The 24,898-nt window shown below is 37.7% G+C and overlaps 1 protein-coding gene and 1 long non-coding RNA gene across 4 annotated transcripts in view; one reads left to right on the top strand and one right to left on the bottom strand.

Moving 5' to 3' along the window:
• The window catches only part of LOC141377537 (uncharacterized), a 188,243-nt gene that overhangs the window by 2,734 nt on the left and 160,611 nt on the right, over positions 1–24,898 (bottom strand). The window lies entirely within an intron of this gene.
• fat1b (FAT atypical cadherin 1b) overlaps positions 12,692–24,898 on the top strand; it is a 75,653-nt gene continuing 63,446 nt past the window's right edge. For both annotated transcript variants that reach the window (XM_073921998.1, XM_021472822.2), the window contains exons 1-3: positions 12,692–12,874; positions 14,094–17,379; positions 21,684–21,998. In XM_073921998.1, coding sequence (XP_073778099.1) covers positions 12,872–12,874; positions 14,094–17,379; positions 21,684–21,998 — 3,604 coding nt within the window. In that variant the 5' untranslated portion in view covers positions 12,692–12,871. The remainder of the gene's footprint in view (positions 12,875–14,093; positions 17,380–21,683; positions 21,999–24,898) is intronic.

Raw genomic sequence — 24,898 nt, 5'->3', positions numbered from 1 at the left:
ACAAATGCAACAATCATGTAAATTCATAAGCATCACATTTGCATTCATTGAATATTCTATTTTCTCTATATTTTCCATACACAAGCATTGCAAAGAGTGTCCTTTTAAAAATGCTGCCCAAGTGCATTGATTCATCTACAATTCAATAAGATGAGTGATTTGTAGCGAGTGATTAGTAAGGACTGCGTGCACTAGAACATCGCTCAGTTGGCGTGACAGCTGTGAGTGAAGAGCTGCCAGTCGAGGGGAATGTCTTGTGATGTGATTACTTAACAGATCCCCACCGTTGCTTGTTAAATTGTGCATGACTAATAGACCTGTTCAAGGACAAATTTGTGTTGACATGTTTGATGGAGTACATGCTTCAGGCCTGAAGGTTTAGGTTGAATGTTACCTTAACAAACAGATGGGAATACAACTTTGCTGATGGGAACAGGAGGACAGAAAAACTGCTTGCCAAAACATTTTGAAGGTGCTTATGGACTTTCATAAACTCTGTCCATTGTATTTTATTGACTCGGTTGATCTGCTTGTCCTTTTATGTAAACAGATTTAATTTATAATGCCAGCTTTACCCTGTAACCTCAATCTGTTTCATATTTCAGAGCTTATTAATTTACACTTAAAGGCTGACTTCAGCACAAATCATTTTTGATAAATTGCCTCAACACAAACATCTTCTGTAATCAAGCTTAAAAAGCTAATTTCATATAATACAATGACGCCCCTGAATTTGGAACATATGAGTCATAAATCATACTATGCGAGAGATTAATGCTTCTTTAGAGTCACAATGTAGGTTTATTTTCTGTGCATCATTCATCCGACAACTCCCTGTTTTATTGCACTAATTACTTCACTTTTACAACAGTTGAACAAATTAGTGAAGAAGTATAAGTTCATTAATTGAATGCAGAATTAAATCAATTGTGCCCATAACAAAATGTCCAAACTAAGGTTTGGTTAACAACAGCAATAACAACAACATAAATAACAAAACATTCAAAATTGAGGATGTTCTTGATAACTATTCAAACAGATGGATGGATGGATGGATGGATGGATGGATGGATGGAAGGAAGATGGATAGATGAATAGATGGAAAGATGCATAGATTTACAGACAAAAGGGCAACTGAAAAGATGGATGGATGGTGGTACAGATGGACACATGAATGGATTGACAGACAAAAGGATAAAACAAAAGATGGATGGATGGATGGACAAATTAATGAATGGAAGGAAGGGTAGACGATAGATGAAAGGATAATAGATGGTGAAGGGTTGAATGATTGGATAGATTGATGTAATGGTAGATGGGCAGATGGATGGATGAATAACTGGACAGATGGATAGATTTACAGACAAATAGGCAACTGAAAACATAGATGGATGGTCATACAGATGGACACGTGGTGGATTGACAGACAAAAGGATAACACAAAAGATTGATTGATAGATGGACAAATTTAGCTCAAGTTCAAGTTCATTTATTTATAAGCACATTTAAAAGCAGTCACAAGACTGACCAAAGTGCTGTACATAAGACAAGGTAAAATGGATGGAAGAGAGGATGGATAATAGATGAAAGGATAATAGACAGTGAAGAGGTGAATGAATGGATAGATTAATGTATGGTGGATGGATAGATGGGCAGATGGATAGATTTACAGACAAAAGGGCAACTGAAAAGATGGATGGTGGTACTAATGGACACATGGATGGATTGACAAACAAAAGAATAAAACAAAAGATGGATGGATGGACGAATAGACAAATAGGTGGATGGATTGACAGAAAAAAGATGAAACAAAAGATGGATGGATGAATTGATGGATGGAATCATGAATGGATGAATTAATGGATGGAAGGAAGGATGGACAATAGATGAAAGGATAATAGATGGTGAAAGGGTGAATGAATGGATAGATTGATGTATGGGTGTATGTGTAGATGGGCAGATAAATAGATTTACAGACAAAAGGGCAACTGAAAAGATGGCTAGATGGTCGTACAGATGGACACGTGGATGGATTGACAGACAAAAGGACAAAACAAAAGATGGATGGATAAATGAAGGAAGGATAGACAATAGATGGAAGGATAACAGATGGTGAAGGGGGGAATGAATGGATTGATAGACAAAAAAAGGATGAAACAAAAGATGGATGGATGAATTGATGGATGGATGAATTGATGGACAAATTAATGGATGGAAGAAAGAATGGGAAATAGATGGAAGGATAGTGAATGGTGAAGAAGTAAATGTATGGATGCATTACAGTTTTTCTCCATTGGTTTGACTCATTTCTAGAAATTACATTCTCCAAATTCTAAGATCATTTGGCAAAACAGTGTTACAGTTTAGCACAACACCATAGCTCACTTGCAAAAGCTCAGACCTTTTCCAAAACAGTTCACTCATGTGTCAAAACTAAATTTCCTTCAAACAGTCAGTTCCCCAAAAATGCTTTGTCCATTTAGCATTGTGTAAGCACTACAAGTCAAAATGTTTAGATATTTTGTCATTATGCCAAAGGACCACTAAAATATCCCTCATGTCCACCTTACAGTCTTACCCAGTCCTTTAATGACAATGGTTACTGCACTGTTTTTGTCTATCTAACAGAATACAATTGTGTATAAAAACTGAAAAAATAAATATTATTTTAGGGTAAGAGTAGCCTCCAAGGTTTGACGTCACACATTGCACTCATACTGCCAAGGAAATGGTAACTCCTTTTTTTATTGTAATGATCAACACACACAAAGTAACTTCAGTAATATATCAGAGCAAAAAGAATAAATAGCTGTAATAAATTGTAATAAAATGTTCCAAGGATTCACCTACAGTATGGTATTCATGCTATTATGGTCTTCTTGACTAATTTTGACAATTGAACAGACTATTGCGCATGTATTAACATATACAATGAAATGACAGACACATTTTGAAGAGAACAACCTTTAGACTTACCGAATTACCGATCAGTTTAGATCAACAAGATCTATTCACTTTGAAATTGTGCTAAATGTAGGCTATCTGTACTTAATCATTTTGCAAAGATGTACTTAGACAATTGCAATTTGATGAAATAAATGAGAAATTAAATTCTGTTGTGAACAATTGCCAAGTGGTTTGTAGGTATGTTTGTTTTCGGTTTCAAGAAATGAGCCAATCCAATGGTGAAAAACTCTAATATAGGGGTGGATGGATAGATGGGCAGGTAAATGGATGAATAGATGGACCTGTATAGATTTACAGCCAAAATGGCAGCTGAAAAGATGGATGGATAGATGGTTGCACAGATGAACATGTGGATGAATTGACAAACAATATACAACAAAACTGAATGGATTGATTGATGGATGAATGGATGGATGAAAAAATAGACGAACAGGTGGATGGATTGACAAACACAATGATAAAACAAAAAGATGGATAAATGGATGAAAGGACAAAAAAAGTATGGAAGGACGGAAGGATGAACAATAGAAAGACGAGTGGATGGATGGATGGAAATGGATAATAGATGGCGAAGGGGTGAATGAATGGATGGACTGATGTATAGATGAACGGATAGATGGACAGATGACTAGATGAACAGATGGATAGATTGACAGACAAAAGGGTAACTGAAAAGATGGATGGACAGATGAATAGATGGACGAAAAGATGGACAGATGAATATATTGACAGACAAAAAACATAAAACAAATGATGAATAGATGGATAAATGGATAGAAAAACCCTTCAATGATGGATGGATGCACATAAGGACAGACAATGCATTATGGATGGACAGAAGGAAGGATTGACAGATGAATGAGTGAAAAAATAATTGAATAGACAGATACGTAGAACAGATATGTACAGTAAATGCATTACAACACCTGTAGTACTAATTCAAGTATAAATGAACAGCAATGAACATCAGCAAACATCATTTCCTATTCCAATCCATATGTGTTGTGCCAGTTTGATTTAAACTCACAATCACAAATTGAACGAGAGCTAACTGTGTCACTCAGAATTTTTCCCAACCTTGGACAAAACCCCAGAAATATCATTCCAACGTTTGTTGTAAACACATTCCACTGACTGACACTCTGTAAACAGACATGATGTTTAGAATTATTCTGAGGGTGAATCATTTAGAAAGATGCCTAGGGCCATACAAAACATCCTGTTCCTGGGTGGGCAGAAGAGCGACACAGTCTGAACCTATAAGGGGTAGAAGCAATGGCAGCTGCAGTCAGCCAGATTAAATGATAGATTGACCACAAATCAATGGCAAACTGGTTCCTTTTAGACCCCCAGATAAATCTTCTCTAATCTGTGCTGTGCAGGTGTGCCACACATACCAGACGCCGAGTCCAACCACCCTCCCAAGAGTTCACAATAAATTAAATACTAGAAAGCCCAACAGCTATTCTCGACGCTGTCTCGTATTAAAGCTCAGAATTTAAATCGGCCATATCTCTACACACCGGTCAGTGGCTGTAGTCTGAAAGTATCCTGAAATAGGTGTCAGTGCATGATGCTTTCACCGGTGACATGAAAATCCTACTAATTAATCCCCGAGTGTGACTAATCTGAGGATGATTCATGAGGTCTGAATCAATGTCCACTGATTTAAAGCTATTTAAAAAACAACAACAAAAATGGTTTCCCTCCTTGAGCCAAAGTGTTTTATTCACTGAGCCATGATCCAATTTTTAAAGATGTGTAATCTATTGAATGCGTCTCTCAGGTTTTCATTTCCTTCCGAATGGTTTGAGTGACAATTCACTCCATGGTAGAGTTATTTCATAACCACTATATTTATGCTGCTTTTGTAGATCTGTATCCAGGGTTTACATTTTAAAATATGACATTAATTTAAGATTACAAAACATGATAACTTACTAAAATGTTTAAAATGAATGGCAACAGTGATGTGTAACTTTATTTGTCTTAATCCACCTTCACTGTTTTCTGGGTTACATACAATTAATTTATGTTGTCCCAACACAAACCGATTAAGTTAACTTTGATTTAACATAAAAAACTTGTCTTCCAAAAAACGTATGAATTGTGTTGTTTCAAATCATTTTAAATAAGTTATTTGAACAAGCAACAAAAGCCATTTTTGAGTATTGGTTTAAAAACAATTCAGTCTTTTTATGATGACAGAAATTATATGAAGATGTACAGTTCTTGAATGGCAGGATACACAGAAGCTGAACGGAAGTTTAATGCGGCGCTAGAAAACCCTGCATCAGCATCGATTGTCACAGTAGGACAATTAAATCAATGTTGGTTTGTACACACCCACACTACAGCTAGTATTACATTATATGACCTTCATTCATTCATTCATTCATTCATTCATTCATTCATTTTTATCCGCTTTTCTAGGGCCGGGTTGCAGGGACAGCAGTCTCAGGAGAGAAGTCCAGACTTCCCCAGAAGTCCCCAGACTTTCTTGTCTTCAGACTCTCCAGCTCCTCCGAAGGGATCCTGAGGCATTCTCAGGTGAGAGTAGTCCCTCCATTGTGTCCTGAGTTTTCCCCAAGCCTCCTTCCGGTGGGACATGCCTAGAACATCTCCCTAGGTAGGCATCCAGGAGACATCCCAAACAGATGCCCGAGCCACCTCAGCTGACATGTCTCAATGAGGAGAAGCAGCGGCTCTACTCCGAACTCTTCTCGGGTGTTACTCTTGAGCTCCCCAACCTATCTATAAGGGTGCACCCTGCCACCCTGCGAAGTAAACTAATTTTGGCTGCTTGTATCCGAGATCTTGTCCTTTCGGTCATGACCCAAAGCTCATGACCATAAGCAATGTGCGACCATCCTTCTGCAGGCCCACCACCTGCAAGGGGAGCCACAAGGTGCCGGTGCATTGTGGAACAGGTTGTGGTCAAAGGTTAAGTCCGCAACAACCCAATTCGTCAGGCACAGAAATGAACTCTTGGGGCATGGACTTTTATGACTAATAAACTGTTTATAGAGTTCCTATTATGCTTTTTTGACTTTTTTGAAATGTAACCAAGCTGTTTGTGAATGCAATGCATTAATTCAATGCATTACAAAAATAATACCATTACCTCCTATCACTGCCTCCTAAAAAAAAGAATTGAATCTGAACTAAAAAAGTCACCAGCAATTAAAATTTTAAATCCATCACAAATCTACGTAGTCTGTAATATGGATGCTTGCATAATTATAGTCTATGTTTGACTCAAGTGTTTTAACAATACAATAGCAATAATAACAAAATAATAACAAAATATTTTTACCTCTTAAAGCAGGGATGCTTAAACTCAGTCCTGGAGGGTCGGTGTCCGCGGTGTCCGACAGAGTTTAGTTTCAACCCAAATCAGACACACCTGAATCTGCTAATCAAGAATTCATGAATGGGGTGAAGCACCGCAACTGACTGTAGGTCACATGATGATGACAAAATGACGGATGTAGTAGTAAACTTCCAGACAGCTGTGTTGCAGTAAGTTGTAGCTAAACTGTGCAGGATTATGCTACGCCCTCAAGGACGGCATTTGAGCAACCCTGTCTTGAACAGTTAATTCTAACAAAAAATAAATTCTGTCATTAATTGCTTATCTTATGTTGTTCCAATAACTCAAGACCTTTGTTCATCGTTTAAGATATTTGTATTAAATCCGAGAGCTCCCTCATCTTCTATGGACTGCAATGTTCCTGAGATGTGGACCATTGCAAAATGTCTTCTGTCATTGACTATATCCATGTTTACTATGTACAATTCAATGTTTTTGTGTTTTTGCTGCTGACTTTTACAGCCTGTTAAAGCACACCCTGACCTGTGGGTAAGTAATAAAAGAATTTTCATTTTGAGATGAACTATACCTTTAAGCTCAAGGAAAGAGTTTTGAAACAATGAATCAAACATATAATTTGATACTCTTTGAATAAGAAGGTAACGTGAAATGCATATATTATTAGAAAATGAAAGTGTTTTTGACCTTGGATGCATGTGATTTAAACCTGTACTCTATGAGAGAAACATTAATCTGTGAAATAGCATAGTGGAGCACATCATGTTTCCAGGTTCTGTGACCACAACTAATGGAGTGAAATCAGAGCAGTTCATCTGTTCGTCTTGGAATGTCACACATGGCAACAGTGTTCATTTCAACAGCCAAGATTCACACTTTCACTGGCTAAACAGCACTGCATTGTACGTTGTACTCATGCTTTAAAGTTCGGATGGTTGTAAATATTGTAATTTTTTGGATTTGGAGACTCAATAAATGCTTTTAGTTTTATGGAGAAAATCTAACAATTTAGTTTAGGTCACAATTCACACTGTTAAACTACTGGCTTATTACGTGCCTATTATTATTATTAAAAGTTATTAACTGTTCATCAGTAATTATAAACCCAACTTGTACCTTACTAACTATTATTAACAAAATAGGCTCATTGTGAAAACGTAGTCCTACAGTATATACTTTTCTGGAGATCACTAATTATGTAGCCAAAAGTACTTATGGCCAGTGTTGCCTGTTTGGGCAGTCTCATAGTGCAAACCGTGTAGTACTACCCACAAGAGGAGGTGAAGAAAGTTGTATCAAAATTTGACACCCCAGTGAAAATCTGTCTACTTCTTGCGTGCACGCACATCACGCAGCGCCAGCAGTTAAACTCACAGTGGCTTATCATGACACTTTGACAGATCATCAACAGCAAGAACAAACATAGAAGCCTCGTCTGATTGGCAAGCAGCACCTAATTATGTTCAAAAGAATTTAAAACGCTAAATGGGGTGATACCCTATTTAAAAAATAAAACAAATTCTAATAGTAATAGGTAGTGTAATCTACACAACAAGAGCAGTGTGTGGGTGAGGGGGGGCAGTGTTTCGATGTGATCTGGTTATGTTGTGGTTCTGTGACTGCTGGTCTCGGTTTCTGTATGGTTTAAAAATATATATAACAGTTGAAGTAACTAGTTAATTTCGATGTAAATCAATTAAAGTTAAATGATAATCTAATATTTTGAGCAGTTTTTGTGTGTTTGGGCAGGTTTTGGACTGGAACTTTTGGGCTGCAAAGTCAGCAATATCTGGCAACAATGCGTAGGGCTGCATTTTGTTTGTAAAACAAACACTACGAGGTGGTATGACGCCGTTCCATTTCGTGCGTAGCAGCTGACTGCTTACCTCCGAATGGACAGCTTTCCCGCTGTTACCAGTTTGTCTATTTAGCTCAACATTTAAGTTCGTGGACTTAAGACGCAGAGATTCTATTTAATTCAAAACATCTTATATCTATGGCGCTTTTACAATATAGATTGTGTCAAAGCAGCTTCATATAGATGATTATAGTAAATTGAAACAATGTCAGTCCAGCTTTCAGAGATGAAGTTCGATTTAGCTCAGTTCAGTGTGGTTTAATATTCACTGCTGAGAGCTTAAACACTGAAGAGCAAATCTATTGATATGCAGCTCTATGGATCCCGAATCATGCAAGCCAGTGGCGGCAGCGGCGAGGAAAAGACTTAAGCAAAAGTAAAGAATTAAAAACCTTGAGAGAATCCAGGCTCAGTTGGGCATGACCATTTCTCCCAAGGCCAATTCTCTTGTGCAGAGCTGGCTCCGGAGGCTAGAGAGCGCTGGATGTCCATCGGCTGGTGTACAGGCTGTCGCTTCAGGATCAATGAGGAGATGACCACGACGACAGGGTTTGAGTTCGGTGAAGAACGGTTCCAGAAAGCAGGTAAGACAGAATCAATAAAACAAAATACACTAGTAAAAAACAGGGTGAGAATATGGTAAAAGTCAGACGAGGGCTTTTCTTTTTCTGGATTGCTTTTTAAATTTGGATTTAGGGAAGAAGGAGGGTGGGTCAGTAGATCGGTCAGTCAGCGGCCTCTGGTGGATTTACTTGAGAACAGCAGACATTAATGGCACTTGTATGAAAAATTTGAGATCTCAAAAAAGATCTCTCGTACACAGTGGTCTCTAGTGGATAACAAATCCAAAATCTGCAAAATAAATAAATAAATAGCTCCTGGGACATATTTGGCAGTCTCCAGATTTGTATATAGAGGTACGTTTTCAGATGGAGACAGGGTGGATTAATAGGCAGCTAATTAGTAATTTATTAAGCTAGTCGTGTTAGTTTTTTTTTTAATTAATTGTGACCTAAAGTGTTATCACAACTGCTTTTTAATTCCAAAACTTGTATAAAATTCTAAAACTTGTATAAAAAATAGGATCTGTCTGTGGGTACAAAATCAATCAATCAATCAATAAATCAATAAATCAATCAATCAATCAATCAATAGACCAATCAATCAAATCAAAGAGCATCTCTAATTCATTCTTATGCATAAGAGTTTCTGATGTAAACATGCTGCACAGATTGTTTTGCTTGCTTAATTACTGATGTCTTTGTACAATCATCTTTCTTTTCTTTCATTTCTTTTCATCATTACAGACTTCTTGAAAAATCAGCTCGGCCAATAAAGACAATAATGGGCTCTCCCTTAGCTCAGATTTATGTGTTTATCTTCGCTTATGTGTTTAAGTTAGCAAAACTGTACTGGGGCCGATCATTGCAGACATCATGCGAGAATATGCTCAATGGCACATATAATCTAAAAACAGCAGAGTGCTCCCTCAAAAGAGTGAATGCAAATAACATGTTAGAGCGAGATGGAATAGCAAAAGTGGGTTTGCTCACAGGCTTCCAATATATATCCTCCTACTCATGGGCGATCAATGCAACGCTTACAGCTTCCACGCTGTGTGCATCATCCTGTTGCAAAGCAAGTGCCAATACAGTCAAAGTTGAAACTATGCCAGCGACAGGGTTTGCGCTGTCTTTGTTTTTCATTAAGGAGAAATTTTGGCAGTGATTTATTGAATGGATCTTAAAATCTATGCGAGTCCGACAGGATAAATAATTTGGTGAATGCAACATCCAACAAATCTGAGGTCCTGAGTATGGTTATGCTTTGTGTTTTTTTTAAATACATATATGCATTTCAATATTTTTCAATCTGGACTTATCTGTGTAATGTGATGCATATAAAGCTGTGTTTTGGTATTTCTTGCTAAATAAATCTAACACAAGCTAATCCCCATAGGCTGGATTTGATGGAAAAGATGATGTGCAGGTTATTAGGTGCAAATAGCCTTTCTCCTGTTTTATTTCCTTTGAGAACCACTATAAACACACTTTGAATGCTCCTTAAAGCCATTAGAACTATAATCTATTTCCCAAAACAGACAAGAATGGTTCAATAAACCCATTCACATGGCTTAATTTTAACAGTGCTGATTTAAAGCTCTGTTTTTCAGCAGATGCCTTGCACTGAAAGCGAACTGGATATTGTCCTGCGAAATGTATAAAGTTCTTTATTGGCATTGGTGATTCTACGAACTATAAAATAATCCACCGTTCCAGTCCAGAAAACTGTATTTTTTTAAAGTAGATATTATTATTATTATTTAGATATTAAAACGCTCATTACATTAAGTAACTACAGTCTTTGGCGAACAAAAATTGGCTCTTCTATGGCATCATTACAAAAACTACATTTTTGAAACTTTTTTTTGAAAGTAATAGTTCACTCAAAAAAAACCAAACAAACAAAAAAAACATTTGTCAACATTTACTTACCCTTAAATTGTTACAAACCTGCTGGGGTTTCTTTCTTCTTCTAGACACAAAAGAAGATATTTTAAAAAAAGTTGGAAACTGGTAACCATGATCTAGATTGGACATGCGATCTGAAAGTGCGATATGAACATCAATATAGCTGCACGGCTAGACGTTGATAAAATACAATAAATGGAAAATTTTAGAAATAATATAAATAATTCTAGTTTACTTCCGGCTGCAAACGTATCCAATCTAGCAACAACTGGTAACCATTGACTTCAATAGTTTTCCTGGTTACCCGTTTTTAACATTTTTCAAAATGTCTATTTTTTGTGTACTGTATGTTAAACAAGAAACTCATAAAGATTTGAGTGAACTATCCCGTTAGAGTGAAGAATAAAATTAAAACAGAGGTAGTAACAAATTAAAATGACTTCATTACATTTACTTAAGTAAAATTGTTGGGTCACTTTGAAAACATTTAAAGATGTGTACTTTTACTCTAGTAAATGTTTAAAGAAAAAACTTTACTCTTACTTTGCTACATTTGGCTGTGCTCCTCCGTTATTGTCAAATGATTCATATGACAGCATAAATAATTGTTTTATCTAATACTTTTAAAAGATACTTTTACTTCAGTAAAACTTTTCCTCAAGTACTTGTAGTTTTTTACTTGAGTATAGCTTTTCATTCATTCATTCATTTTCTTGCCGGCTTAATCCCTTTATTAATCCGAGGTGGCCACAGCAGAATAAACCGCCAACTTATCCAGCAAGTTTTTACACAGCAGATGCCCTTCCAGCCGCAACCCATCTCTGGGAAACATCCACACACACACATACACTACGGACAATGTAGCCTACCCAATTCACCTGTACTGCATGTCTTTGGACTGTGGGGGAAACCGGAGCACCTGGAGGAAACCCACGCGAAGGCAGGGAGAACATGCCAACTCCACACAGAAACGCCAACTGAGCCGAGGTTCGAACCAGCAACCCAGCGACCTTCTTGCTGTGAGGCGACAGCACTACCTACTGCACCTCTGCCTCTCCCCGAGAATAGTTTTTATGTACTCAAAAAATTGTTATCGTTAAGCATTACTTTTTTGAATTATGAGATTTTGATACATTGATATATAATTATTCATTCATTTTCCTTCAGCTAAGTCTCTATTTTAGAGGTTGCCACAGCGGAATAACCCACAAACTATTCCGGCATATGTTTTACTCAGCGGATGCCCTTCCAGCTGCAACCCGGTACTGGGAAACACCCATACACACTCATTAACATACACACTCATACACTACGGCCAAATTTGTTTTACCCAATTCACCTATAGCGTATGGGGAAACTGGAGCACTCGGAGAGAACCCCATGCCAACACGGAGAACATGTAAACTCCACACAGAAATGCCTCTTGGACCAGCCAGAACTCGAACCAGCGACCTTCTTGCTATGAGGTGACAGGGCTAACCACTGAGCCCCCACACCAATATAACATTTTAGTAATTATATTTAATAATATAATATATATCCTATAACCATTTTATATAATAATAATTTACAATATTTATATTGATAATAATATATTAATAATATTTAATAATTTATTTATTTTAAAATATGTTTTTCTATTTAGGTATTTGTTACTCTTTCATGTATTTTTGTAAACATCTTTGATGTAAACATGTTTGATGTATCCCCTGCTACTAATGTAAAAAAGGAGAAAAAACACATTCACAATTCTTATTCAAATTATAAATCTATTATTTATAATATATATAAAATATACAGACCAAAAAAATTAATTACGAGAAAAAAGTTCCCACTCAACAATTAGTTAATATACATTATTATTATTACAATAATTATTAATAATAACCATATAACCTATTATTATTGAACGACTAGTACTCATCATTGTGTTGACTATCCAACAGAAAGTATTAAAGCGCTATTGTTTCTGTACACAGATTATAAACAAGCATTCAGCTATCCACTTAACTAAGTTAACGGCGATGACATCACAGGGGCTGTTGTAGACGCGCTTGTCCTCGGAGGAGCAGTAATGATCAGGCATCAGCCGCTGATACACCGACACCGCTCGTCTCCAACTGCTCTCCGTCTCGTGGAGTTTCAACGGCATTTTATGGGGGAAACACTAGATGCAATGGACGAAATATACAGTACGTGTGGATTACTTCTTCATTTAGACGAGTAGGCTATTCTTTTGCGGCGATGGTAAGTAAGCCACTTCAAATTATGGCAAAGTTGGTTGCATGCGTTTCTTTCTTGTTTTCGTGACAATAGAAAGAGAAGTGTTGGCTACAGTATAAGCTATTTTAATCCGTGGTGATATCTGTACAGTTAGGATGACCTGTATAAGACGTCTGCTCTTAGCCTACTTGCGTTGCTTATTTACTTTAACAAGGAGATTAGAGGGACAAACTTCCACGTATCATTCTGTGTAAGGCAGTTGTCGGATTTGTCGTAGTAACTTTACCAACTCGTGGATGCAATCCAAATAACCTTCAAAATAAATTGTAGTTAAATATATAGTTGACAATATATTTTTGGCTAATATTTAAAGTGTTAAATTTGTTGTGCCAGTCAATATATAAAAACACTTTAAAATGTTTACTTTGCATTAATAATAATTTACATAAAACTATTCTGAAAAACTATCTATCTATCTATCTATCTATCTATCTATCTATCTATCTATCTATCTATCTATCTGTCTATCTGTCTGTCTGTCTGTCTGTCTGTCTGTCTGTCTGTCTGATTTTATTTTAAGAAACTAATAAATATGCCCATTACTACAGATTCATTTCCAAGCGAAGACAATTGATTGTGTTAATGCTGTAAAATATTTCAGAAATATTATATAAACAATAGTACAGCAGCATGCAACAAAGGAAGTACAGCAGCATGCAAATAAAGTGTGGATCAGCACTCCATTGAGTACTTAAAAAAAAACAAAATAATTATAGACAATTACAGTTGGATAGCCTATAATGATTGTGAGCAAATGTACAACTAAGTTTGGACAATTTCAAACTCGCAGTAATAGTTATTTGATTTAGCGTTCATGCTCACAATATCATTTTAGTTTTGTGCAGCTATAAATTGGCTACTTGTGTATTGTGTTTTCAATTCAAATGCATACAGTGACTTCAGTATACTGCTTACATGTCTTAGGCATGCCATATCAATACTCTATGAGCACTTCTCCATGAAATCCTTCTAATTTCATTAATGCTCATTGAATACTTTCTGATGCTTCAAAAATGTTGTTCTTACTGCAGCAGTTATTAGAAATAAGTATTTCACATGGTTGTCTAATCATTTAGTTTGATTTCTTAAACGTTTTCTCCCAGGCATCAACTGATGAATCACTGATATTTATGTTAATGTGACATTTATTTTCATCCACCTGTTGCTCTGTTTTTTTTTCCAGTCCTCTCTGAAATCACCTGTAACAATGGGTAAATCCTGGACTAACCATCTTCTAGTGCTCTTTATGTGGATATGCTTAGGTGCCCAGCAAATGGAAGATGCTTTGCCTTTTCAGTTTACTTATCCATTTTATGATGTGACGATATATGAAAATTCAGCAGCAAAAACTTATGTCGAATGTCCCATAAAAATGGGAATTTTTATGACAAATCAATCTGTGGACATTTGGTACACAATAGAATCTGGAGACCATGATAATTTATTCAAGGCTGAGACATATGTCTTGGGTAATTTCTGTTTCTTGCGAATAAGGACCAAAGGAGGCATTTCTGCCTCTCTTAACAGGGAAATAAAAGACCACTATCTACTGACTATAAATGCTATTGAAAGACACACTGGTGCAGAGGCACAGACGCAAGTAAAAGTACAAATTCTGGACATGAATGATCTCAGACCTCTTTTCTCACCGACTACATATAGCTTCTTTGTTCCGGAAAACTCTGCAGCCAGAACAAGCATAGGCAGAGTTTCTGCCACAGACGCTGACACAGGCACCAATGGAGAGTACTATTTCAGCTTCAAAGAGTGGACTGACATGTTCTCCATTCATCCTACTAGTGGGGTTATAACTCTGACAGGCAAGCTGGATTACTCCGAGATGGCTCTTTATGAGATTGATGTGTTGGCTGTGGACAGAGGTCTGAAGCTCTATGGGAGCAGCAGCAGCAGTAGCGCAGCAAAGCTAAAGGTGCATGTATTGCAGGCCAATGAACATTCACCTGTTATAACTGCTGTCCCTTTAACTCCTTGGAACACAACCAGCGATCCCACATATGCGCATGTAACTGTGGAGGATGCAGATGAAGGGCAAAATGGTGAAATTGCCTCTCTGAACATTGTAGCTGGAGATCCACTTCAGCAGTTCAAGACCTTTAGAACAAATCCTGGAAGCAAGGAATACAAGATCAAGGCTGTCAAGAAAGTGGAATGGGAGGGTTATAGTTTTGGCTACAATCTTACATTGCAAGCCAAAGATAAGGGAAATCCGCCTAAGTTTTCCTCAGCGATAGTTGTGAGGTTGGGATCACCTAGCGAATACACAGAGATTCCTAGATTCGAGAAAAGTATTTATAGAGTTACCCTAAGTGAGTTTGCGCCACCTCACTCTCCTGTTGTTATGGTCAAAACTGTAGAGAAACATTCAAAGATTAATTACTTGTTAGAATTTAAAATGCAACAACACGATAATCCATTTATTATCAATCCAAACACAGGCCTTATTTCCACCTCTGGACCTATTAAAGCAGAAAAGGTTAGTCAATATGAATTTGAAGTTGTTACTAGTGACAGACGAGCATCGACAAAGGTGGTAGTGAGTGTAAGTGATATGAACAACAACGCTCCAGTGTTTCAAAAGTCAAATTACGAAGCAAGTATTGCTGAACATGTGCCTATAGGAACCAGTGTCTTAACAGTCAGCGCTACTGACATGGATGATGGAGAAAATGGCTATGTCACCTATAGTATTGTCAATGTGAACAAACAGCCCTTCGTAGTGGATTATTTCACCGGTGTCATAAGCACCACCGAGGATCTAGATTATGAGACCATGCCAAGTAAATTCTCCCTCAGGATTCGAGCCTCAGACTGGGGCTCCCCTTTCCGCCGTGAAGCCGAGACTATTGTTTCAATCTCTCTCACTAACCTAAACGATAATAAGCCACAATTTGAGAATATCGACTGTGATGTTAGAGTGCCAAGATCTCTAGGGGTCGATGAGCAAATAATAAGGGTGTCTGCCATTGACGCTGACGATCTTGGCGTAGTGCAGTACAGAATTGACACTGGTAATAACATGAATCTTTTCAAACTGGATTCCACCTCTGGTGTGCTGGCGCTTAAAAAGTCACTGAGGGATGGTGATGCTGTGAAACAATCGTTCCACCGTCTGCAAATAACTGCCGGCGATGGAGAAATCTCAAGCACTCCTTTGTTCTTAAATCTAACCATTGTTAATGCTCCAAAACATGTCCGCTCTAAATGTGCAGAGACTGGCGCTCTGAGAACTTTAGCTGGGCTGTTGCTTTTCGGCTCTAAACTAGACAGTCAGAAAGAAACAGAGGATGAATTTGCAGACATCCATTCTGTTAACCGCCATGCTCCACGGTTTATAGAGTCCACTCCAGCTGTAATAGAAGTTAAAGAGAACCTTCCTGTAGGGACAAGCGTGGCACTCCTCAGAGCTGCCGATTCCGACTCAGGCTTCAATGGGAAATTACTTTTTGTGATCTCAGGGGGAGATTTTGATAGTTGTTTCACGATAGAATCTGACACAGGGTGGCTTAAAGTTTTCCAGCCACTCGATAGAGAAACAACAGACCGCTATACTCTCAAAATCACAGTTTATGACCTCGGCTTACCGCAGAAGTCCTCATCTCACTTGTTAGATGTCAAAATTTTAGATGCCAATGACAACAGTCCTGAGTTCCTTCAGCGCGAGTATATAGTGGATATAAGTGAGGACACGGCTATAGGAACTGATATCATTCAACTTGAAGCGAAAGATAAGGATTTAGGGGTCAATGGAATGGTTAGATACTCATTTCTCACTGAGACTGATAAATTTAACATTCATGAAGAAACAGGGTTTGTAAGTGTTATGCGTGTTCTAGACAGAGAAGCCAATCCGGTATTTGTTTTGAGAGTGGCTGCTTTCGATGCAGCAATTGATGAGCCTAAATTAGTATCAACAGTGTTGTTACGCATTAATTTGGAGGATGTAAATGATAATCCCCCTATGTTTGTTCCTCAACATTATCACATTCGAGTGAGAGAAGACATTCCAGTGGGAACTTTAGTGCTCTGGCTTGAAACTCACGATCCTGATCTTGGCCTGTCTGGACAGGTGAGATACAGTCTAACAGATGGGGATGACGGAAACTTTCAGGTGGATAAAATGTCTGGAGCTGTGTATGTCTCTCAGACTCTTGATTTCGAAACAAGACAGATATACAATCTGACAGCAAAGGCCAAAGACAGAGGCAGGCCAAACCCTTTATCCTCATCCTGCTTCATTCAAGTGGAGATTGTGGCTGTCAATAAGAACATGTACCGTCCAAATTTCCCATTTTTTGTGGATTGGGGAACTGTGCTTGAAGACGCCTCAGTTGGCACCTCTGTATTGAAAGTTGCAGCTCATGATGAGGACAGCGGCAGGGATGGAGAAGTTCGCTACTCCATACAAGGTGGTTCAGGCCTTGGAGTGTTTACCATCAATGAAGAGAGTGGTGAGTTTTTTGTAAGCTATTTTGCTTTTCTAAAAACAAAAAAAGTGAGTCTTGTTCAGTTGTCCATTGACATGCCATTCCATTTATACAAACACGTAATTAGCACCGAGGTATCAAGTATTAACAAATCCAGACACCAAAACATCAAACACACATAGACAGGCACACACACAGCACACACCATGGAGGCTAGTAAATTAATAATGAAAAAATAAGTTATCATGCAATAAATAAATATATATTATGCGTAATGTAATATATAATATAAATACGTAAATACAAGGACACACACAAAGAGTTATCCCTTGTTACTATATGCATGAATAAAAATGGAAAAAATACAATGTTCTAACAACAAGTATTAGCCTAATAGATTAATAAATGACAACTGACAATGAAAATATATAAAAAAGTAAAACACAAAAGTCCAAGTTCCAGCAAAATGTCTTGACAATCCCCTGTGATTCTTTTATGGCCTGCTTTTTCAGGCTTGCGTTTCCACTGGCAAAAGGGTACCAATGGTACCCTTTTGGGGGTGTGGTGTATGACAGAAAGTTTCAGTCGACGTCATTCTTGCTAGAGGATATGTCAAGTAAAGCTGTATGGGTGGTTTACCTATCATACAAGAAGCACTTCTCACAAAACAGAGGCTTTATACACATAAATCCTTATAAGTATAAATGTTACTAACCATTACTAACCTCTATGAACATGATTTGATTATAACTGCAGATCAACGATACTGCAAAATAGCCTACTGTAGCGTCTGCAACTATATAGAATAAATAAATACATACAACATATATCAACACATACAGACCCCTACAGTATCCGAAATGTTACCAATTACAGAAAAGCTACACACAACATTCATATAGGCCTTATTTGGCTTCAAAAACAACACAAAGCATACAGTCAGTGCAAACCTCTCATCTGTATCTTCAATCTTCACCAGCACATATGTAACGTTAACATATTGTTAGAAAGTAATCCTGTCATTCCGAGTTCATAATAGTCCAAAATGTGATGATAATAGTTAAACATGGCAGTTTGTTCATGTTTTAGGTTGCTGAAAGAATCATTCGCTCAATTGTTTTTTTACGCTTCACTCTCGCGTTTGTTTCTGAAAGCATCGGATGTCAGAAGCACTTCAGTAATCACGTGCATGTTATTATCATCAGATCAAGTTCGTTATTTCAAATATAGATGCGCACTCAAGCTTCCTGGAGAAAGTGAAGCCAGTCGTGCTTTAGACTACCTTTTAAATAACAACAGGACACAGGGTAGATTCTGTTTTATTTTCTTGGCTTTGTTGCTGTTCATCAAGATGTTTGTTTAAAGAGCCCATATTATACATGAAATAAGGTCATATCTTGGTTGTAAGGGTCTCCAACAACAGTCTAATATGCATGCAAGGTCAAAAAACACTTTCATGGTCTTATAATCTGCATTTATTTTTACCTAATTATCCCAGCGACTCCTGTATGAATCGTCCAGTGATTCATTTGTTCCCAAACCCCTCCTTAGCGCGGAGCTAATCTGCGCTGATTGGACCGATGACAGTCTGTCGCGATTGGTCGACTGCCTTCAGTCAGAGAGGGAAATGGCCAATAGCTAATCAGCAATTTAAAAAGTAATCACAGTTCATACACGCTCGATAGTGTAGGCGTGGACTTTAGCTGCCACACTATGGCCAGTGGATAGTGCCACGGATAACCGAACGAAGGAGACAGTCGTGTACTCGCCATACCACACACACACAAAAACACACACACACCTCCGGATGACAACGCTCCCGCTTCAGCCCGCACCCGCCAGGTTTTAGCCTGAGAACCCGCTCCGTTTTCTGCCCGCCGCGCCCGGTCCCGCTAGAGCGGAGAACACAACCAAATATCACCCAGTATACAGTCACACACAGCACAAAGTACACAAAGCTCGTTCGTTCGTTCGCTCTCTCTCGCTCTCTCTCTCTCTCTCTCCCCGCGCCAGATTTCTGCGGCGCGGGAATACATTTCCGAATAAATCGCGGGAGCAGAACTCTAGCACGGAGCTCCATAAACAAACAGCACGCGTCGCGTTTTTAACGTGACTTTGCACGCGATAAGATAATATATCCAGTTAACCTGATACAGTACACGCGGTTACAAGTAACAAATCACAACTAAATACATTTGCAAGCTAGAGTAAACGAGGCAACAACTTTAACCGCACGTACTTACACTTGAGAAATGTAGGAAGAAACCCATCCTGACGTCCATCAGTTACTCTTTACTGATCCTTCCTTTAACAAACTCAGATGAAGTATTCTTTGTAGCATGTAGCTTCCAGAAGTTTCCAACTGCTTGGTTATAATGCTGATGTTTCATCTTTGGGTAGAGACTCAATATATCCATCTGCAGTGTGACTTCAATCGACCGGCATGTTTGTGTGCGTGTGTTTGTGGGTGTGCGTGTGTTTGTGGGTGTGTGTGTGTGTGTGTCTGGGTTACTGCGTCAGAGGGCGGGGCCTCAGGTTTGAAATCTCCCGGGTTTGCGCGTGCACGTGAAAAACTTTGTTTCGTTCGTACGTCATGGCGAAACACCTAATGAGTCGGTATCAAGGCGACTCGTTTGAAGCACTATGATTCGACTCTTTTATAGATGAATCAACAGTTTTAAACACTGTATTCTTACAGATTTAAGCCTTAGCTGGATACTTCACTTCACTTAGAGCTGTGTTACACACTACATGGAGGGGAATTTTCAAAAACCCATAATATGGGCTCTTTAAGCTCGGGTTGACCATGGCTCGTTATTATATGTATATATTGTTATGGTGTAATGTCGCGGCTGTATATTTAAAAATGGCGCTTCCTTTGTTTTCGATTGTTGCTAGATCGAATATGGTTGCGGCCGGAAGTTAATGAGAATTAGTTTTATTATTTAAAAATTTCCCATTTATTGTATTTAATTAATGTCTACCCCCACCCCAACTCTAAACCCAACCGTCACAGTAATGTAAAAACAGTAGTTGTACTGAGTATTATTTATGCTATCTATTATCTATTAAATTATCCAATAAATTGTATTATTTAACACCTACCCCCACCCCAACCCTAAACCCAACCATCACAGTACTGTAAAAATATTAAATATTGTTATACAGCGTCATAAAAAATGCAACTATAATTTATGTATATCACACTTCTGACCGGCCGCGTATCCGATAGACTTAACCTTTGTTTTCATTCTCCTGGCTTGTGCATGAGAGAGTGACGTATCTCTGTAAAATCAATATCCTTCAGCTGCGCGTCTGGCTCGACCTTTTGATACTCTTTTGTTGTGCTAGGTAAAAGCTTACCCAAAAATGTGATACGGTACAGTACCGAACCGTACCTTACACACCACTCAGTGGAAACGTGCCATTAGTGCCATCGTGTGTATTTAGATGTAAATGATTGGCAGTTCTGCTTCGTGAATGGTGAACTTGTAAGATGGCATCATCTGAAATACACAATTTTTAGAGTTTATGAGTTTATTGTATCTAGAATGTTTAAAAACAACAACAAAAAAATCAAACAAACAAAAAAAAACATCTTATTATTGGAGTTAGAACACCTGCATAAATGTAGTTTTGGAAATAATGTCAAGTGGTTTATTATTTGTTTGCAGATGCCATGGAGTTTTGTTTACGTGATAAAAAGTGTAACTGAAGCACCTACAACTATTTTATCTTTGTTATTTGTGCCATAAGACTATATAAAGACATCTGAGACAGATAAAACGTAAGAGAGAGAAACAAAGAGCGATACGCTAGACACTTTCACCCTGAGGAAAGAGCTTATCACATTTTCCTAGAGTTGTAGAAGCCACACTGCTACCTTTAGAACAAAGCCCACAGCGTGAAAGCAGACACTGGCGAGAGACAGACGAACAAAAAGAGCTGCCTCATCTCCCCTTACCCCTCTGATTCACTCAGTATTTCTTGTACAATATCTGCCCTTTACTCATTTAATCTTTTATGCAAATGTCTGCGTTATGAATTCTCAGTTCCCTGCTTGATAAATGATCCATTTTTCGCTTCGCCGTTGATTACAGTTTTCATTTCAAAAGAACATTATTAGCATTGCGTCAGTCGTTCCTACTTTGTGTGGTTAATTTCTGCTCCGTCCTTATCTAGACTTCCGAGTTTACAATGCAAAACTTTCAGTCCCACGTGACAAGGTTTTATGGCAGCACTGTTGGTGGCATCTGAGTCTAAATATTTCAAGTGTTCTTTGTATGATATGTAGGGCATCATGTTTGTGCTTCTTTTCTTTGTCACAGGCATCATTACAACACAAGAAATCCTCGATCGGGAGACAAAAAATCATTATTGGCTCACAGTTTACGCTACTGACCAGGGAATCGTGCCGCTTTCTTCATTTGTGGAGGTTTACATCGAGGTTCAGGATGTCAATGATAATGCTCCGCTGACAACAGAGCCTGTGTACTTTCCTTCTGTATCTGAAAACTCTCCCAAAGGCGTCTCCGTCATCCAGATCCAAGCGTTTGACCTGGACTCTGAATCAAGTGAAAATCTCTCATATAAAATAAGCAGTGGAAATCCACAAGGATTTTTTGATATTGACTTCCAGACAGGTCAGTTAATTCTGCTCATTAATTCTTAACATCTGAAAAAGAAGTAAACTTCATAATGCTTTTATAAAGTGTATTTAATACACAAAAGAGCATTCACATTAGTGTGAATTAAATGTGTTGCTTATAAACACCCAAATGCATATTATTTGTCATTTATTAAAGTTGATCAGACTGTTAATTTATAATACAGTGTAAAAAAACATTGACTCAAATTGTAAGGCAACTTGCTGCACTTGCTTTTGTGTTGACACAACTACAGTACTTGGGTTTAAAGTTAAGTGAACTCAAAAAAGCTGTGAAGCAAGTTGCCTTACAATTTGAGTAAATTTTTTTTTTTTTACAGTGTAGATGCTATTAGTTGAGCTTGAGAGAATATTTGTTACACATTTAGATTAGATTAGATTCATCTTTATTGTCATTACACATGTACATGTACAAGTACAAAGCAACGAAATGCAGTTTAGATCTAACCAGCAGTGCAATAGCAGCAAGTGCAGGATATAAGTATACGTCATAAAGTGCAGATATATAGAAAAACATAAAAAAAACTATGATGATATTTACAGATGATGTACTATGAACATTATATAAGGATTGTATTAGCTACTGTATGAACAGAGATTGACTATAGATGAAAATAGGTACAGGTTGCTTTTAATAATCTGAGGTATGCAGATAGATATGGACATAATTACAAATGTATATGTACAGTGGGTATGTAGAATTAAAAATTAATTAGTGCAACGTAGTGCAATAAATATGTGCAGTTTTTAAATGTGCAAATATTAAATAGTGCAATGATTATGTGAAGTATATATATATATATATATATATATATATATATATATATATATATATATATATATATATATATATATATATGTATATATATATTAGGGATGTGCGGAGCAGCCGGTATTTGTATTTGTATTTGTTGAGGGGGAAAAGTATTTGTATTTGTATTTGTATTTGTATTTGTATTCGAGTAAAATTCAAAATGGCGCAAAAATATATATTTTTTCTATTACACTTCTAATTTACATTATAGTGAAAGTATTGTTTAATTATACCCATTATATAAATTATAGACATGCAATATTGGTTGTTGTTTTTGAACATGTGACAAGAAATGTCATTGAAAAGAAAATAACATAGAAGCCATTATCTCATCCATGGTTAAACCAACAACTAATAAAATACCATTGTGAATATTATGAACCCCACCACCACCGTTCTTGTTGAAGGACACTGAATAGACAGAATAAAAACAAATAATACTTCAAAAAACTGTTCTTCTTCAGAAAGAACTTCTTTCCAATGCACAGAATTACAAAAACTATAATTAACTAAATAAATCTAAATAAAACCCTGCCTGGGAGATCTGGCAGAACAAAAGTATTCTATATAATACTAAAAGATACAGCCCTGCTATTATCATCTGCCAGCCACAAAATGGACACAAAGTTTTTTTTTTTTTACTTTTTTATGTTTGAAACTGACTTGCTGGGGCAGAATGTGGCTGTGTTGATGGTTTGGTGCTTGTGGAGGATTTAGCAGAACATAGCTGTGCTGATTGAGGGGATTGATGCTTGTGGGGGGTTCACAGACAGTATCAGGAGAGGATGCTTTTAGTGCATGTGATAATACATTACATAGAAGGTTGCGCAGTGGCACAGTGAGTACCACTGTCGCCTCACAGCAAGAAGGTTGCTGGTTCGAGCCATGACTGGGTTCTCTCCATGTTGGCGTGGGTTTCCTCCGGGTGCTCCGGTTTCCCCCACAGTCCAAACACATGCAATACAGGTGAATTGGGTAAGCTAAATTGTCCCTATTGTGTGTGTGTGAAAGAGAGTGTATGGATGTTTCCCAGTGCTGGGTAGCAGCTGGAAGGGCAGCCACTGCGTAAAACATATGCTGGATAAATTGGTGGTTCATTCCACCGTGGCAACCCCAGATTGATAAAGGAACTTAGCCGAAAAGAAATGAATGATTATGCATAGGAGATGTTGACATATGTTTAATATCTCTGCCTCTGCCGATTTCACTTTTGCACACATTATAACGTTACAGTATCAGTTTGTTTTATCTGCAGCACCACTGACTGTACAATTCTTCCACAAAGAACATGTTTTTTTTTTGACTGGTGGAGGACCAAGAAATGGCTCAGAAGCAGTCTCACTCTTTTTCTATTCGGGTGCCCAAATGTATTTGAGGAGTTTCAAGTTAATAAAAAGTGACGGGAAGCTATGCTAAGGTTAACTAGCCTATAGCATATATCTTGCTGTCTGCAAAAGACAGTAATGTAGACGTACCATATAACTCCCATAAGTGCATACTATTCGACACAACTGCAAATGCATCGTTTTAACCTTTATAAACGAACGTTAATGTTACTCTGTCAACAGTCTATTGTCTAAATTACCGCGCTAACAGAGCTAACGTTGCGTAAACAGAGCACCCGGTTGCAGACGTCCGATCCCGATCAAACTCCGCTACAAGTTTATAAACTGCATCTGGAACCCAATTAAGGTACAAAAATCTATTTAACAAAAATAGTGATGCAGTGTAGTATTTTTTTCGCTCAGCCGAGCCTTCTCTGTCTGTATCTGTGGAGAAGATTGTGCCAGACACCTCCGCCCCGCCCTCCGACTGAGCGTCTCTCTCTCTCTCTCTCTCTCTCTCTCTCTCTCTCTCACTCACTCACTCACTCACTCACGCGGGCATGCACTGTGGTCTCATGAGGAAACGCTGCTTTTTGATATAGTGTTTTTCTTGCTCCCGAATACAAATAATTTTTCAAGTATTTGTTCGAAATAAGTATTCGTAAAAACACGCTATTCGTGCCTTTCCGAATACCGTATTCGGGTTCGGCTCCATCCTTAATATATATACATATATAT

Source organism: Danio rerio, chromosome 14 (genome assembly GCF_049306965.1).
Source record: "Danio rerio strain Tuebingen ecotype United States chromosome 14, GRCz12tu, whole genome shotgun sequence".
Lineage (NCBI taxonomy): Eukaryota > Metazoa > Chordata > Actinopteri > Cypriniformes > Danionidae > Danio > Danio rerio.
The sequence above is the reverse complement of the archived record's forward strand: the minus strand, read 5'-3'. Positions and strand labels throughout refer to the sequence as shown.